This window comes from Castor canadensis, chromosome 10 (genome assembly GCF_047511655.1).
Source record: "Castor canadensis chromosome 10, mCasCan1.hap1v2, whole genome shotgun sequence".
NCBI lineage: Eukaryota > Metazoa > Chordata > Mammalia > Rodentia > Castoridae > Castor > Castor canadensis.
In genome coordinates, this window is record NC_133395.1 from 125267263 (window position 1) to 125285423 (window position 18161).

An 18161-nucleotide genomic window follows, 5' to 3' on the forward strand; every position below is an offset into this window, starting at 1 on the left:
GAATTAAATCACAGAAAAGATATCAGGAAGTTCACATAATCACCAAGAAAGCAGGAGAATCAACCTCAGAAAATTGGAAAGAACTAAAGGAGGTTAATAGTAGCCAGGAACAGAACCAGGTAATCATCCATCTAGTGACAACACCACTGTGAGTCAGTCCTAGAAAGAAGATGCTGCTTGGAGCTCTGATGGAACACAAATGCCATTATCCAAGGAACATTACCAACTCAGAGTCAGTGAAGATTTACTTCACAGAAGTCAAAGTCTTCCTTGCCCGTCACTGTAAGACAAAAATGACCATCATCTCAACACAAAGGACCTAAGATCTTTTTGCAAGATCCTAACCAGGTGATGTGATATGACAAAGCAGAAAATTTCATCACAGGAGACCGCCAATGAATTTAATTGCCTACAGAATTAATTGTACACTTCAGTCAGTAGTCAATGGGTAGCAGTTCTCTTTTTATATAAAGTACAATTCCTTAATGGTATAAGTAATATGCCAGGCATTAGGATGCAATTATACAAAATGAAAAGAGTAAGTTATCATTCTGATTAATAGAAACATGTTACAGCTGAAAGCAATCCAAAGCTAGCCAAGTTCAATAAAAGTTCCTTATCTCCATTTTAGTATGTAAGTCATTAGCTCACAGAAGATTAATTTCTCCATTCATTCTTTAGTTCTCTTTCCTGGCAAAAAAAATAAAACAGTGGAGTTTTTGAAATACACTTTTTCTTGCTTAATCAAAGTTGAGCATCAAGTCAGCTCAAGAATAATTAACAAATTGTAGAGATTTCAAAACCTGAGAGGTAGTGGTCGAAGGTAAGTTTCATCTATGTAAGTACTCTAAGACAGGAATGGTGGCTCAATCCCAGCTACTCAAGAGGTGAAGATTGCAAGGACCACAGTTTAAGGGTAACCCAAGAAAACAAAAAGTCAGCATACCTCCACAAATAAGGCTAGTGTGACAGTGTATGGTTATAACCCCAGCTACGAAGGAGGCAAAGGTAGGACAATTGCTGTCTGAAGCTGGCCTTGAACAAAAAGTATGAGATCTTATAAAAAACATAAATAAAGCAAAACAAGAGCTGGAGGCATGGCTCATGTGGTAAAACACCTGCCTAGCAAGTGCAAGTCCTGAGTTCAAACCCCAGCACTGCCAAAAAAAAAAAAAAAAAAAACACCCTTTGGAGTTAGAGACACAATCCTTCACTCATCTTTAAATATAACTGAAAAGGCAATACAGAGATTAATCCTCCACACAGTAGGTGTTCTGTAGTCATCTGTTGATTTTAAGAATTTTAATCTGTAAGTAGAAAAAAACATGTAATCAATAAGCCTCATAAAGACAAGTTACGCAAAGGAAACAATTCCTTCCTTAAAGCATATTTTAAAAGGTAGCTCTTATACACTGCTTCAGAATGAATATTATCCACATATTAAAATCTTAATTCACCACACCAAATTTACTCTCTCAATCAGACATAAGTCCATTTTCTGTGCAAGGAAATGAGAACCTCACTCAATACCATACCATTATGAATTGTTTCAGAAACAAAGCTTCACATACCCATTTTAAACAAATGTTCAAATTAACAAGCTCTCCAGAACTACACAGCAAAAGGTTCTATTGCCTAAATGAATCATTAAAAAAATAATCTCCAAATTAGTTTCTATCAATTGCACCTCAGAAACTGCCACATCTAATTTTAATCAAATCTTCTAATTTTATTAATATGCATTTTCCATCTTCAAAACGCTGATCCACACAAAACCATCTCCCAAGAACATCAAGTTAGCAAAAGAAAGTGCATGGGGGATGCGTATTAAAGCTAATCTGAGGGCCCAACTCTCATCTTGGTTGATTATTAGCTCTACAAGCTTGGCAACGTTTTTAACCTTCCCTTCCTTGTTTCCTTGCCTATAAAGTAAGAATGGTGGTAACACTGATGAGATTTGGCAACAAACTGAATATGACAGACATTGAGAGGCATTACAGGTGATCTGGAGCTATCTCAGCTGAGCAAGTACATGGAGAGAAAAGGAAAAAGGTTTGAAGCAATGGAGATTTGACAAGTTGCATTTGGACCAGGAGAGGTGAAGACTCAGAAGGACAATGAACAATCAAAAATGTGAGTTCAGACACAAAGAAAGAGACCTGTGAAATAATCCAGAGATTACACTAGAAATTACAGGTATGGCTATCATTAACACTTTTTTCCAAAATATATTAGAAAATGCCATTTTATTTCCAAACATATCCAGATATGAAAAAATAAAATATGTAAATCAAATATATTTCAGTCAATTACAAACCTTTTAAATTATGAACTCTCCTAACACATGACTGACAAGATACTGATGTCAAATGTGTCTGAAATGTCTGTGAATTTGAAACATGACAGAAATAAATCACCTGGAATCAGATGCCCCAATGACAATATAAAATTTTATATAATACTTTCTGTATGTTAAATACATTAATATCCCATATAATGTCCCTCTGTGAAAATATCAAAATTGTAAGATAGTAATCTATTTTCAGGACAATCAGGAAGATGTATGTAATCCGGCTTTAGCCTCAAATCTATTCGGTAAAACTCCATGTGTTCTTGGTCTTTGCCAATCTTGCAGTGACAGCAATATTTCAATGTGAAGCTTTGCCAGGTTCTCCTTGCTTTGTTCTCTCCAGGCAACCTCAGCAAAGGTGATGCACACACTTCCCTCTACACTTACTATCAGCTCGTTTCACTTCCTACCAACTAGAATCAGAAGCATCTCTTCCGGTACTATACATTTTCTCACAGACCAAAACTATTCAACAACAGAAATCAAGACCTTCCAACAAACTACAAATGAGTACAGGGAGAATAGTTATTAGTCAAATGAGCTTCAAGGATTGGTTTTCTGAATTCCTGTTCAGCTCTAAACACGCTCACAGACTCCACTGGCCCCACCACCTAAAACACCACCACAGGTGTGCACAGGTGAAAGACTGCACTCACTCACAGATTCATCTTTCTCCATTCCTTCACCCAGTTTCTTGAAATCATGCCAAGAGCCAAACTTAGCTTTCTTTAAAAAGATTAATTTCACAGTTTTAATTTTCTTTTATTTAAACTTCTTTTATTTTCAATTCCCACCTCCCCCTTTATTCTCATCCCACTAAGTACATGCCATATAAATTCCCCAAGAGCAAAAACTATCTTAAAAGCATGGCATACAATCCCCAATCATGAAGTGATGGCTAAATAGAGTGTTTTAAAACAAACCCATGACTAGGAAGCTGATTAATTCAGTTAATTCATAAGTCCACAACAACTGAAAGACAGGATGTCTCAGCTCTACTGTGCCTAAGCATGTGAGGCTGGGAGGGCAGTCAGCTGGCTTCCAGAACACCCTTAAAAAGGACCCTTGGGTCTGAACACTAGTGCTTCAGTGCATGGAAGAAAATAAAGGAGAAAATGAAGATCAAAGTTCAACTTGAACTTTACATTTCTTTGCTCTCATTTCCAAATCCCCAAACCACAGGAGTATAAAATAAAAATGATCCTTTCCTGTGCAAAGGTGAGAAGAGCAACCTGCACTGGACTATCACCACAATTCACTGAGGAGCATTCCTCCAGGACTGCGCCTAACATTACTGGTGCTTTTCACTTAAAAACTAATTTTGATCATTTTTGAAAATGAAACCATATTTTCTTAAAAAAAATTACTAGCCATTTCTACATTTAGTATCTGAAAACTACAAATGACTTTCCTTCTAGAATATAAATTATGAGACAGAAGAGGGCTTGTCTGTCTTCACAGCTAGATCCACACTGACCATGCATGGTCAACACTCATTTGTTCGAAGAAAGAATAAGTATCTGTTTTAACTGATATAATATAGAAAGGATCTGTCCTATTAGCATCTTGGGGAACTTTAAAAAGAAGATAAAATAACAATTACAGCTGAATTACCAAGAGCAAATGAAAAAAAGAACAAAGAAAATTGGAACACTGAACTATGGAGCCTGCCTCTATCTTGCATGCTCAAATGTTGCCAGAGCAGGTGCTCTGGTTTTTATTTCTGGAAGGAAACAAATATTCTCCAGAGATGCAGGAAAAAGATTCGGGTACAACTCCTTCTAGTGTCCATACTTCCACTGCCCAATACAGTGGTCACTTGCCACATGTGTCTACTGTACACCTTAAATGTGACAAGTGTAAAATAACATATGCAGAAAGTGTGAACTGCAAACCAGAAGATTAGGATAAAAAAGATCCCACCGAAAATTACCCAATATTAATTACATGTTGAAATAATGTTACTTGGACTTATTAAAGTATGACCCGCCCTGTGGTGTGCTTCTCTATACACTTCTACCCTATTTCTCCCAGCCACTAAACCACAGCTGAGAAAAGATGGTGCAACAGAGACCGAAAACATCACAGGTGCTGCTATCAAGTAAAAGAATCAAGTTTTCCTAACTGAACTTTTTTGCTTTTGCAAATCAAAGTTGTCACCTGTGTCTGTCCATTAGCATAAACCACAACAAAGGAATTTCACTAGTGGGAAACCACTGCCTATGAGGTTCACTGATTAGAGCAAGTGGGTTTCAGCTGTTATCAATTAGCTTACTTAGTCTCTTAGCAGCCTCCAAAGCTTCATTCGCAGTGTCAGCTACAAAGAATCTTTGAACTCTCACTCCATGCTCAGACATCAGCTTCTTGCTCTGGTATTCCTGCAGGTTCAGCCATCTTCTGGAAGTCAGCTGAACTGCCTAGAAAAATGGAGAGAAGGTAAGAGCACCATCAACTAGCAGCGAGAAACAAAATTTAGTGACCAAAGGAAAAAATAAATCTATGTAAATTATTCAATGATGAACTATTTTTAATCAAAAGTGTTAAGTCAACCATACATGCACAATGAATGCAGACTTTTTTTAAATGGTAAAACTGGATAAAGTCTACAGCCTAGTTAATAGGAATGTACCAGCGCAAATGTCCAGGTTTCATTTCTGTACTAGAATTATATGATGTCAACACTTGGCAAAGGTTATTTGGGACTGTTTTACTTTTTTGCAACTTTTAGGGCATATGTATTTCTAAATTAGAAGTCATCTTGAAAAATGTTAAATACCCTGTTACACAGCCTAGGCTTCCCTCCCACACCCACCCTAAATAGTTAAAAGCACAGAATTACTTGAATCACTGTAAGGTATCTCAGGAAAACTATTTTAACTCTCTGAGGTTACTGGGCCACACACGAATTCACTTCTTTGTTTTTAATGGAGCCTAGATACAATCATAGAGTTTAATGAGATTATCTCTCTCATGCACCAAAGCTGAGCACAATAACATAAAAGAATGTCCAATAATTAGGCTAGTTCCTAAACTACAACTTGTATATTCAGTAATCTTGCTTGAGTTTCAAGTAGAAAAGGTTTTACAATATGTACTATTAATCACTTTACATTGAAAGAACATAGGCAAAGTACAGAATGACAAACAAGCAAATTACTTATTTTATCAAAAAATATTAACAGCATTTTCTACCAAATCTATAAAACTCCATTTTTTAAATAAAAAAGAAAAAATGAATACACTTAGTTACACTTGTTTCCATTGACTCATGATACAAAGGAACTTACAAGAGGCAGGATGGTGATGCCATTAATGAAAACTAAAAGTTCAATCACATAACTAATTACAAGATTGGTGGAATGTGAAAAATAACCTGATACCCACCCTAGCAGCTTCTATCAATAGTACTGGTGGATGTCTGAAGGGGGTGCTATTTCTCACGCTCCCTCCTTTGCTGGAGCAAGGTTTTCTCTCTTGCTCCTTGGTTATTTCTGGACCCAGATGGGCTTAACTGGGGGAGATGGGATTTTAGAGAAGATATAGGAAAGACAGAAAGAAATTCAGGGTCAGGTGTATTGTATGCTCAGCTGGAGACAACCCTCATTGTTTCTCTTCTCTATCTTGATTATTTAAGGCCTTACTCCTTGCAGCTCTTTAAAACCTTGCTTCTAAAGTCTTCTTTAAAACCCTGCTTAAAACCTTTTTCCTTGGGCTCGCTCTGTGCCATATTTGCTTTTAGCTTATCTTTAGCTTAATTGCTCTGAAAGTCTTTTGTCCCCAGGCTTGCCCTGTCTTATCTCTCTTTAGTTCTCTTAAAGCCTCAGTGCTACAAACTTGCAAACAGACACCCTACAACCTGCATCTGCATAACTCTTAAGGTCCTTAGGCTTGCACTGTGCACTGCCCCATGTTCTCATTGGCTTTAGCCAATGTATGCAGTTCTTTCTCAGCTTTGCTTTCTGAAGCCTATGTTAAAGTTCTCAGTGCAGACTTCCTATCAACCTCTCTTTAGCATTTTCCCTTCAATAATTCTTTTCCCTTCCAAAAGCCCAAAGTAAAGCCCCAAAAGGCAAAAGCAAAAGCCCCTCTTCCTCCTTCAGGGGTCTTTTATAGCAACAAACAGGGTGGAGTCATGGGGGGTGCGTGACACTGTAACAGGAGAAACCTGGATTCCTGCTTCTCTGAATACAACTTAGGAGCTGTGGCTGTTCTGCCTTTCCCTGTTTCGTGGCCAAGGGTTGTGCCTATCTCGGCCTACAGGTAAAAGCAATTAACTGCATCTCGCCTTGCTTGTGTCCAATTCTCATAGGCTTTAATCCGCTCGCCACAGATGTCCAAGGCAGTTATCAAGCAGACTGTAGCACAGAGGCCCACAGGGCTTTACCTCACAGAAGCATTGGCTTTCAAGACCTCTAAAATGTTATCTTCTAAGATCTCTAAGGTACAACACACTCCTGAGCCCTTCTGGACAAGGGGTATCCAAAGAGGCTATAAAACCTTGTAACTATACCAGGCTCTACTCAAGAGCAGAATGTGCCATGACACTGGATGCGTTGTTGAGATCCTGTATTTGGCATACAGAATATACTAAAAAATATCAGTTAGATGGCCAAATGAATAAACTATGCTGTTTGTCTCCTAATGCAGAGAACTTTACATTCCCAGAAACTGGTCACCAGTTAGCCCTTAGACCTGAAATATAAATAATAATTATGCACATTTGTAAAATATTCAAAATTTTATATGATCAAGCCTAAAGATAGCTCTTTCTTGCTTTTATAAGGAAATATTACTAACAATGTGTTTTTTTTAATATTGAAGCTGACCGCAGTTCTTCTTTAAAAATAAATACTGGACCAAAAATAAACTGCCAGACAAGCCATGTTCACATCACATTACTGCACATCGTTTATATCTTACTTCTGACAACTCTTAATGAAACATCACTAATGTGAAAAACATAAAATTTCATAAACGAACATACTCATAGGCTTAATATTCTTAGTAGCATGCCATACAACATTCCAGAAAAATACAAGTTTAAGGTATTTAGTAAAAGCCTTTTAATGAAAGAAAACATCACATGTTACAAATGTGCCATTATCTGGGACCATTTTTAAAAGACAAAATGGGAAGGATCAATAGATTAGGTCTGTGGTGGAATTCCAACTCAAAGACATTAACCAAAGAAGAAAAAATTTAGTTTAAAACACATGTAAAAGAGATTAAAAACAGTCACCTGTGTGGTTGTGGTCAATTCCCTTTCATTAGAACACTCACCATATTAATTTTAGATATGTTAATGCAACCTGCTGCAAACTAATTGCAATTGATCCAGAGACCAGCTTCATAGACATGTAATACATGTTTCTACACTGACTCAGCTTTAAGTCTCTGGCTCTTAAATTGAAAACCAAGACAGTGAGCACAATTCCAAAGCCAATGCTGATATCCAATATATCACTCCACAAAGTAATCCTCTTACAGAATTATCACTTATCTGTGCTCAATCCAAAACTTGGAAGAGTAGTGTCACTGACTAGGTTTAAACTTCATTAAATCAACTCTACTTATTAAGAATTTGTGCTAAATCCAGAGAAGGAACAAATTAAGTTTACTTTTGCACGTTCAGGAAATAATAAAAGGGGGAAGGGGGAAGAAGAAAGTGCTAAGTAAATGGGTGCTGTAAAACATGCTAGAAATATGAACTGAGTATCAATAATAATTTCATCTACTACAAACTGAGCGCTTATGTTGTATTAGACATTAGACTAAGTGTTCGTGTTACCTAATGGTAAAAACAATCATGAAAAGTCAAGTATTATTACTCTTTCTCTATAACTGTCATTACTGCAAATCAACTCCCAGTCTTCCACCTTCTAGGTAATTCTTTGCCTTAGCTGAAATTAAGTGAGGCCATGTAACTAGTTTCAAACAGTAAGTTTTAAATACGTATTATGTATGACACATCCAGGCAGATATTAAATTACCATCCCTCTCACCCCATCCAAGTTCTCTTTCTTGTGACAAGAGGAAATGTGATATTCAAGATGGCAGATGATCTATCAGCCAGAGGCTGGGAGGAAGAGACACATCCCAGGTGGCTCACAATGAATGTGCAGTAAAAAATAAACCTTTGTGGATTTTCAACCAGAGATTCTAAGGGTTGTTATTATTGCAGAACCTAACCTACCTAGAGAACACAGCCTATCCTGACTAATAAAACTACCTTACAGATAAGAAAACTCAACTTGAAGGTTAAGTCACTTGGCCAAGATCATAAGCCATAGTAAAACGAAAGCATCTCTGACCAAATTTATTGATCAGCTGTCTCACACCATTGTTTCCCTGTGTCTATATTCTGACCCCACATTCCCAGAGGCCTTGTGGTGATAAACTAATGTAGAGATGAGTAAGACAGTATCCCTGTCTTCAAAAGACCAAGTCTACCAGGAATAGAACTGAAAGGAAAAGCTTAAATGCTCCAGGCATTTAAGGAGAGGAGGGAGTGAAATGTGTTATCCTGAGACATACAAACATAGTAGAAGTTTTTGACTTCTAGGAAGAGTTATATATTAAAACCCTAGAAAAATATCTTAATTGCAGGAGAAAAGCTTCCTGAGAATAAGTAATATAAAGGAATTTAAAAATGAGCGGGCACGGTGCCTTTTGATTGTTTCTACCAGTTACAGTAGTCCCCTATAACCCCCCCCACCACCACCAATCCACGGGATGCAAACCAAAATTCAGTGGATACCTGAAACTTTTGATAGTACCAAATAGAAAATACACTGTTTTTTCCTATATATATTGACGAATGATAGTTTAATTTATAAATTGGAAATAAAAAACTAATAAAATAGAATTATAACAATATACTATAATAAAAATTATTAAAACATGTGAAAACTCCTAGAATTTTTCCATTTAGTGTTTTTGGACCACAGTTAGCTGCAGAAAGCACAAATAGATAAAGGATTTGTCCTACTAATTCCTTGCTTGCCCCCATATCCATTCCCCAAGCTTCTTTGCCAACCAGCTTCGGAGTACCTTTGAGACTCCATTCGGAGATCGGTCTGTGGGAAGAAGAAACCAGGCTCTGACTTCCTTTTTCTAAATGGGGCAGCACCTCCAGCAGTGACCACCTCCTCTTTAGTTGTAGTTCCCTCCACACTGTCCTTCCTTCCATCATTCCAGCTCACTCTACCTCCCCTGACATGACTCCCCTCCCACTGGCTTCCCTGAACTCCTTCCTCCCTAGGACTCACAGAAGATTCCTGAGTGGCCTCCAAAGTCCCTCTGCTTTCCAACAGCTCTAACACTGCTTCTTAGAAATATTCTTCCCCTTATTAAACTCTGTTAAATGATCAGGTGGAATCTCCATCTTCCTCATTGGACACTGATAGACTGTGCTTCCATGGTCTAAAGGGGAAGGGGAATGGCAAATGTCCTGCTTTTACAAAGGGGGCTTAGGGATCCTGCACTGGAAACCTTTCCCAATGAATCTTTCACACATTGGTGCTCAAAGGTATAAAAGGTACACTGGAATCCAACTTCCTCATCTATCAGCAACCTTGTGAAACAGCAGAAGTAACTTGCCCAGGACCTTGGAAGGAGCCAGAAGCTCCTGGACTAATTCCTTTCTTCTGTCCATCTTAAAAACTGCATCATGTTCTAAACCAGCTGTGACAGGGGGGCACCTAGATTTAGCTCCCCTTGGACTTTTACTATGACCTTGCCCTTGGTCCCTCCCTTTCTGCCTTTCTTTGATAGAGAAGCATTTCTAAGCTAGGAGGAAAAGGAGAAAACAACTTAAAAGAAAAGCTGCACATAAAGACTTAAGGGCCTATGGGAGCCAAAAGCAGAGGCAGAAGAAAAAGAATGAAAAATAAGGGGAAGGACAAAGAGAGCCAAGAGATAAAAAGACAATGACTAAGCAGGCAAAAATTCACAGGAAAACTCAATGCACAAAATTAGACAGCTACACAGAAAAATTTGACACGACTGAGAAATCATTCTTCACTCCATGATTTTAAAATTAGAGGTGTAGAGACTTCTGAAATAGCACCACAGAGGGTGAAAAAAATCAATAAAGTGAGTATAGAAAGCAATGTCATTGAGGTAGAATCTGTGAGTCACATCTTCCCACCAGCTCGGCACTTGGTGCCTTCAGCCTGACCTTGTCCAAAAGTCTTGCTATACACTAGAAGGCAGCATAAAGGAGTATTAGAAAGGGCCCCAGACTTACTAGAAATCAGGAAATGAGAAATTCAAAAAGCAGAAGTCATTTTGACAAAAGGAATGGAAACACTTTGGGTGGTAGAAGAGGGATGGAGGTTTGACATCAGTGCTGAAGTCATGGTGATACACACTGCCCATCCACATTAAACACTGGTGCAACCACCTGAGAGTACTTTAACAGCAAGCATGGTGGTGCACATCTATAATCCAAGCACTTGAGAGGCTGGCGCAAAAGATCTCAAGTTCAAGGCCAGATAGCAAGATTCTCTCTCAAAAACCCAAAAAAGAGAATTTAATTGCTGTATGAACACTAAAACACCCACCCAAATCCTCTTACCTGGGAAATCTACTTCTTCATGTATCCATTCTAGCAAAACAAGTACCACAAAGTTTCCTCCACATAAAAACTGGAAATGATCCAAGTGTCCATCTTGTAGGACACTAGCTACAGACTACACACAACAGATGTTCAAATTATAGATGGTCTCAGAGTTACAATGATTCTACATAACAATCTCTCAGCTTTACAATGGTAAATGGTAGGAAAGCATACATGTACAACCTTTTTATGTTTCACTCTTAGTATTCAACAAATTACATGAAACATCCAACACTTTATTATAAAATATGCTTTGCAGTGAGCGAATGTACCTAATTGTAGGCTAATATGTGCTTTAAATATGGTTAAGCTACAATAAGCTAGGATTTTTGACTTAGGATGTTTTCATTTCATCATAAGTTCACTGGGATGTAACCCATCTTAAGAAGTATTTTCTTAAGAAGTGTTTAAAACAGCACAGGATTACCCAGGATCCATGTGTTCCCCCACACTTCTCAGTTCTCTTGTAGCTACTACACCTCAACTTTTAAAGACCATGCAAAAGACTCCAGAACCCTTTTTTTTGTTGGCTACAGTGACCAAGCCCCAAGTGAAAATGGTGAAATCAAAATGCATTATCTTCCAGAATGCCACCTCCCAAGGAAGTATGCACCACCACACCTGATCCCAAAATAAATCACTGACATATAAGCCACTGAGATCTGGGAAATAACTCACTATAGTTATTCATAACCTGCTAAGCCTAAACATACTAACAATGATTTATTTTCCAAGGGACATTAGTAAGAGAAACCAGCATTACTAAAGGTAGCCAGAAATACAGAAAAAGATGTATCATAAAATAAATTTGTATTTCAGACACATGTCCACACACAAAGTAATAGTCTATATCTCCTAAGGGTAAATATATACATCGGTAACCGGAAAGAGAAAGGTCTACCTATCAGCTGGCTGGGGTTCTTTGGCTCCATCTGGATGGAAACTGGGAATAGGCAAAGGGTGGCCTCCTCAGTATTGGTGGTTCTGGGCCTTTGAGAACCAAAGGCATAGATTGCACTAAAAAGCCAATAAGCTTAACACTCGGGTCCTGAGAAATAGAGGCTTATGGCTCCAAGTTTTAGCAGCCACAGACTTATGACTCTGTCATAACTTAGAGCCACAGACTTATGACTCTGGTCAGAGGCTTACTGCTCAGGGTCTTCACTGTCAGTAGCCCTTCACTCAGCAACCAGCAACCCACACTCACAGCAGCAGCCAGTGTCAGCAGCAGCAGGTGATGGCCAGTGTAACAGCTCTTGAACCTTGGATGTCAGGACCCTTGGCTCCTAACAGCAGCTCGTGTTAACGCCCTTGGGCCTGGGTACAGAAACTCTGGGAACTTAGGGCCTGGCAGCTTCCTAGAACTCTTCCAGTGACTGGGACCCTAAGCCTCTCGTCTTCCACACTTTCACCTTCTAGTCATGACTCTCCATCTCCCCTGCCTTCTGCTGGCCTCCTCTTGGCTGCCTCTGTTCCTTGCTCTCTGGAACTCCTCCCTGCTTTCTACTCATTGCTACTACCATCATTGTCTCATCTCCTCTTCAAGTTACCAGCTCAGCCATGCTCTGCCCAGGATAAATCACCACTAAGCAAGAAAGTCCACTGGAGAGACTTAATGTTGCAACAACAGGAAGCAGCACGGAGAGTATCTCCCCAGCTCAAAAATTATGAATAACAGCCTCGTTATATATCCAGACGGGGTTTCAAGACCCAGTACAACCAAGTGTAGGTATAACCTCCCTTGCAAATGTAGGTACAACCTCCCATCTCTAACAATCACAAAGTTCTCACTTAGGTCACTTAATTCTTCTTCCTTTGGACTGGATTGAAGATAGTCTCTGTAAAGTCCAGAGCAGCCAAAGAGGGGGACTAGCTGGAGCAGGGGTCATCTAAAGTTCATAGAGGCTTGTCTTTCCCAGAATGAAATTTTCCAGTGCAGGCTGTGACTGAAACAGGAGTCATGTCTTTGATACCCATGGTTACTGTTCCTTGCAACTGGAGTGCAGATGTCTCTGCATAGTTCCTAGATCCAGGCTACCAGTCACAGGGGAAGGGTCTATTGAGCAGTCTGCAACCAGTTTCATTCATTCACAGAAAAACATCAAAGGGTCCTTTTCTAGACTTAGCTATCATTCTCAATGACATTTAATTCAACAGTGTTCAACATGCATAATCTCTGCCCCAATACCCTAGGAAGAGTTGTGTCTCACTGATCCGTCTCAGGTCCAGATTACATTCACCAAGCTAATGCCAGTAAACATGGAGAGGAAAGACCAGGAAGGTGGTTAAGGAATTTTTAACTTAATCTATAAATTTTCAAAAAATGAATTCCTTTAGTATTTGTGCAATTAAAAAAAATCAACCTACTTAAACACAAGCTTGAGAGGAAGTAATCAAAGCTAGGAATTAACCCCATTGTCTAGCCTAAAGTCTCTCCTAGTACATCTGGAATATAAAAGGTTTGCACCCTTACTTACATGACGCAGGGTTCCTATGCAAGATGAACTGGAGGTTGGAGAGCAAAGGCTGCATTTTCTGTTACACAGAACTACCACCTCTTATATAAACTCCTGCTGTTAGATATGAAGAGGCTCTTAAACCTCATTTCAAGCTCTCAACAGCAAGGACGACAGTGGAATACAAACAAGGAATTAGCTATAGACGCAGAGGAAAATATATTTCCCTCCTGTTACAGGCATGGTAACGAAGGCAAATGCTCAGTGGGCTGTGGCAGGCCAAAAGTTAGTATGTGTCTGTGATATCTTCGATTTTGCCAATGTTGTTCTATATGCAAATGAGTACCCATAAATCTATTGTGGTCACATTATCTTAGAAACACTAAGCTTCAAATAAATGTGTTGGTGTCAATGAAAAGACAGATATAACTCAATGTATCTCAATATGGGGGGGTGTCGTAAAATAAAAGGCCTGCCTGCTTAAAACAGGATCTGATGAAGCAGCCATTTTAACTGCGCCATCCTGTAAAAGAGATTAAGTGGAATCCTGATTGTAAGAGGAATAAGAAGAAGAATACTTTTCTGTTTAGGGCTTAATGTGATGATAGAAATGAGTCATCTCCTGCATCATGAAAACAGGCTAAAGAAGTAGAAAAGCAGCCATGGTGACTAGAAGCCCAAACCTATGAAAGGAAAAATTAATGTCAGAGGGAGAGGAAAGAATGGAAATGTGGTATTGACACTATTATATTTAACCTTGTGTTCAGGCTAAAAAGGTCTTCATTAAGAGTAACCTTCAAAAATAAATTAACCTTTTGGTCTAGAACCGCAATGCTAGGTTATCCCTACTTTACATGCTGTAAGGAAATTAATTAACCAATTAATTAGCCCCCTGTGACTGAGTTGTTAAACTTTAGTAGAGGTACAGACAGAGCCTACCTACCTCACAGCTGAGAAAAATGGCAGCTGAAATGGCTTTCCTCATTTATAAAATGAAGGAACAGGCCCATCCTCACAGGTTGTTGTGAGGATTCAATGAATACTACATGCATATCAATAGGAACAGTGCCCAAGTACTGAGATAGTATTAGCTGTTATTACTTAATGCAGAAATAGAATGGAGGAGAAATGTAACAAGAAGCACCCTGGCAAGCACAACAATAAAAATCAAAGATGATCGCATAAATGATAAAAAGAAAAGTGCCCATGGTGCCCTGCTGTTCGTTTTAAATGCATTTGGGGAGGAACTTTTAAACTTTAATTGTAGACTCTTTATACTTGAAACACTCAACAATCACAGAAAGACAAAACAGTAATTTACAATAGGAAGAAAAATCTCACATTTGGTAAGCATCTTAAAATGTGCTACTTGTGCTGAGTTAATTCACTTTTAATGTCATTTGAGCTAGGATTTTCCCATCTCAAAGAGGAGGAAGTCTGGAAGCCAGAGAAGTTAAGTAACTTGTCCAAGACCACTCTGTTTTAAAGTGACAGTCTAAAATTGAATCCAAGACTTCTGCCTAAAAATCCCATGACCTAATTATGGCAACTAATATATATAGAGAGAGAAACATACATCGTTTTAAGTCATTTGTGAACCCCACAGCAATTAAAAAAAACCTGGAGCCACCACAGGGAAAAGCAAACCACATGGTCATTTCTGATCTAACAATACTGTTTTCCATCTTAAAGTATAGAAAACAAAGCAGGTGACAAACTGGGAATGATCATGATGATGAAGTACCTCAAAAGCCAGTACTGATGGGACATGAAATTAATTAGAGTAGGTGACCAGAAAAGAAAGCTACTTTAAAGTTTCCTGATGAAGAGAACATACACTTGAGCTGTTCTTTACAGGAAATCAGAGTAGGATCAAACGTGGAGCACTAGGCCAGTTTTACTCCATTAACAGTGAATCTCTGACACATACCAAGCCCCTCAGTCTAGACACAAGAGTATGGTGGACAGCATCTGCTTAACAAAGTAACAATAAAGTAAGATAATCTGACCTGTCAGAAAAAGCAGTGAAAGTTGAGCTTTCTGACCACTCCAAAGCTGACGTAGCAGGTTCCAATTTCTTATTTCATTTTTCTTGACAGAGTCTTACATTTTTAAACCAAATCAGATACTAGCAAACATTTGCATACCATGCAGTTCCAGAGACTGAATTATAACTCATTTCATTCTCCACAGGTGAACAAATTAAGGCTCAGAGAGTCTAAGTGTCATTCAAGGTGAAGAGGCTATTAAAGGCAGAGTGGTGTTTCAAATCCAAGCGTGTTTGTCTCCAGAGCCTGTGACCTTCAATGAGACAGTGGTGGTGAACAGCCTCCCAATGCACAGCACTGGGCAGTGAGCCTGAAGTCAACTGGGGCAGGAGGAGGAAGAGAAGGAGGCAGTGGTATGAAGATTTCACTGCAGAGAGGCATAAAGCTGTACTGAATGCAAGGTTTGCGGGAAAAGCGGGAGCTCTGAATGAAAGAGGTTGATGGATGGGTTTCACTAAGTCAAAAGAACTAAGATTCTCAAAGACACTGCCTTGTTCTTTCATCCTAGGTTCAGCAGAAAATCAGCATACCTTTAAGCAGCAGAGAAATGTAAAACTCTTTGTAGTAAAGATGAATGCCCAAAGGAGAGCTCACTCCCTAACTCCATGCTGCTGCTCTGCCAACAGCAGAAAAGGGAGGGAAAAAAACACAACCTTGATAAACATTAGCATATTAGCACAACAGCAGAAACAAATGTAGAAAAGGTTCTAAAAACACTGAGCAGCATTCTTTCAAAATGCCCGCCTGTCCCCTGCTGGAGAGTGTGGCTGCTTGATCACGCAGCAGAAGAAAACCACCTGAATCTTACACTGTGAACACAAGTGGGCCAGACTGATTTGTAGATAAAGAAAACAAATTAAAGTAGCATAAACATACAGTGACATTTAATTCTGCTATGGTTTCAGTGTCAGCACCAAAACTTATGTTGAAGTTAATCCCTATTGTGACGTATTAAGAGGGAGGACCAGGCAGGACCTTTAAGAAGTGATTAATTACTGAATGGATTGATCTCTTCTGGGATTAGGGGATTAATGAGTTATCTCTATAGAGTGGGTCTGCTATAAACACCAGTTTGGCTGTCTCTTAGATGCACTCCTCTCACCATGTGATGCCCTGCACCACTCAAGACTGCAGGAAGTCTCCACCAGCAAGAAGGCGCTCACCAGCAAGACGAAGACGAGATCTCTGACCTTGAACTTGCCAGCCTCCAGAACAGTAACAAATAAATTTGTTTGCTTCATAAATTACCTAGTATTGTTAGGACCCGGAATCCTATTCCCCCGAGAGACAGAGAGCCAGGCGCGAATGCAATCAACAAAGCAGAGTTTATTGGACTGGCTAGCCAGGGTCGAGCTCCCACACGGACACGCAGGACCGGTTAGGAAAGCAAGACCCTGAGCCTCTTAGGGGGAAATCTTATATAGACTGCAGTGGCGTGCATATTTTTGTTATCAACATTAGACAAGCAGGCAGAGCACATCCTGCACGTACTTCACATCTTGCTCGTACCTCACATCTTGCTCGTATCTCACATCTTGCTCGTATCTCACATCTTGCTCGTATCTCACATCTTGCATTCCTCACATTCTATATGCCCTAACTGAGCCCTGCCTCATTGCTTATCTTATCTACATGGGATGTTTGGTACTGGTTTCTCCAACAAGGGGGTTGGGGCCCGCTGAGACCTCCTATTCCTTTCATTCCCCCCTTTCTTATGGCCTAAATTGAGGAATCATCCTCGAGAGGATGAAGAGCCTGATATTGTTGGCGGAGGACCAGAAGTTGGATAGTATTAATTCGACTTTTGACAAAAGTCATAAGTCGGTTTAGAATCCAGGGTCCTATGGTAACAAGCAGTAGGATGATTATTATTGGCCCTGCCAGTGCAGATAAAAGGGTAGCCAACCATGGGGACTGGTTAAACCAAGACTCGAACCAGCTTTCCCCTGCCTCTTTTTCTCGTTTTCTTTGTTCCAGGCTCTTTCGAAGTTTAGACATGGAGTCACGAACAACTCCGGTATGGTCAGCGTAAAAACAACATTCTTCCCCTAGAGCAACGCATAGTCCCCCTTTTTGGAGGAACAACAAGTCCAGACCTCGTCGGTTTTGAAGTACTACCTCAGACAGGGAAGTGAGGGATTTTTCTAGGTGGCTAATGGAGGTTTCTATTCTCTCTATATCTTCATCTATGGCTGCGCGCAGTGAAGACATCCCTTTATGTTGAGTAGCCAGGGAGGCTATGCCGGTCCCTGCCCCAGCCACCCCTAGGCTAAGTAGGGTAGCAATGGTTAGTGTAGAAATAGGCTCTCTCTTCTTTCTCTCACCTGTTCCTATATTCCAGTATGAATATAGACTTTCCTCCGAATGATAGAGGATGCGGGGCAGCACAACCACTATAACACAGAATTCTTTAGAGCTGTTAAACACCTTAGTTGATAGGCATGGGGTGAGTCCGGACCGCGAGCATAGCCACCACCCATTGTCCTTTGGAATTACCCATTTAATAGCATTTCCCCAGGTAGAACTGGCGTTAATAACAGTACATAAGTCCCGTCTGTTCTTTGGCACTTTTCCTAAGCAGGTTCCTTGGCCGTTTACCTGCTGTATGGTCAGACCTCTCTTACGGTCTCCCCAGGAACATTGACTAGGGTTTTCCTCAGATGAGGTATCGTGAGTGGTGTTTAGCC

At 39.6% G+C, this 18161-nt stretch overlaps 1 protein-coding gene across 1 annotated transcript in view; it reads right to left on the reverse strand.

The window, feature by feature from the left end:
- Positions 1-18161, reverse strand: part of Suclg2 (succinate-CoA ligase GDP-forming subunit beta) — a 244423-nt gene that overhangs the window by 179110 nt on the left and 47152 nt on the right. The window contains exon 2 of the mRNA XM_020185303.2: positions 4626-4767. Within this exon, the coding sequence (XP_020040892.1) occupies positions 4626-4767 (142 nt within the window). The remainder of the gene's footprint in view (positions 1-4625; positions 4768-18161) is intronic.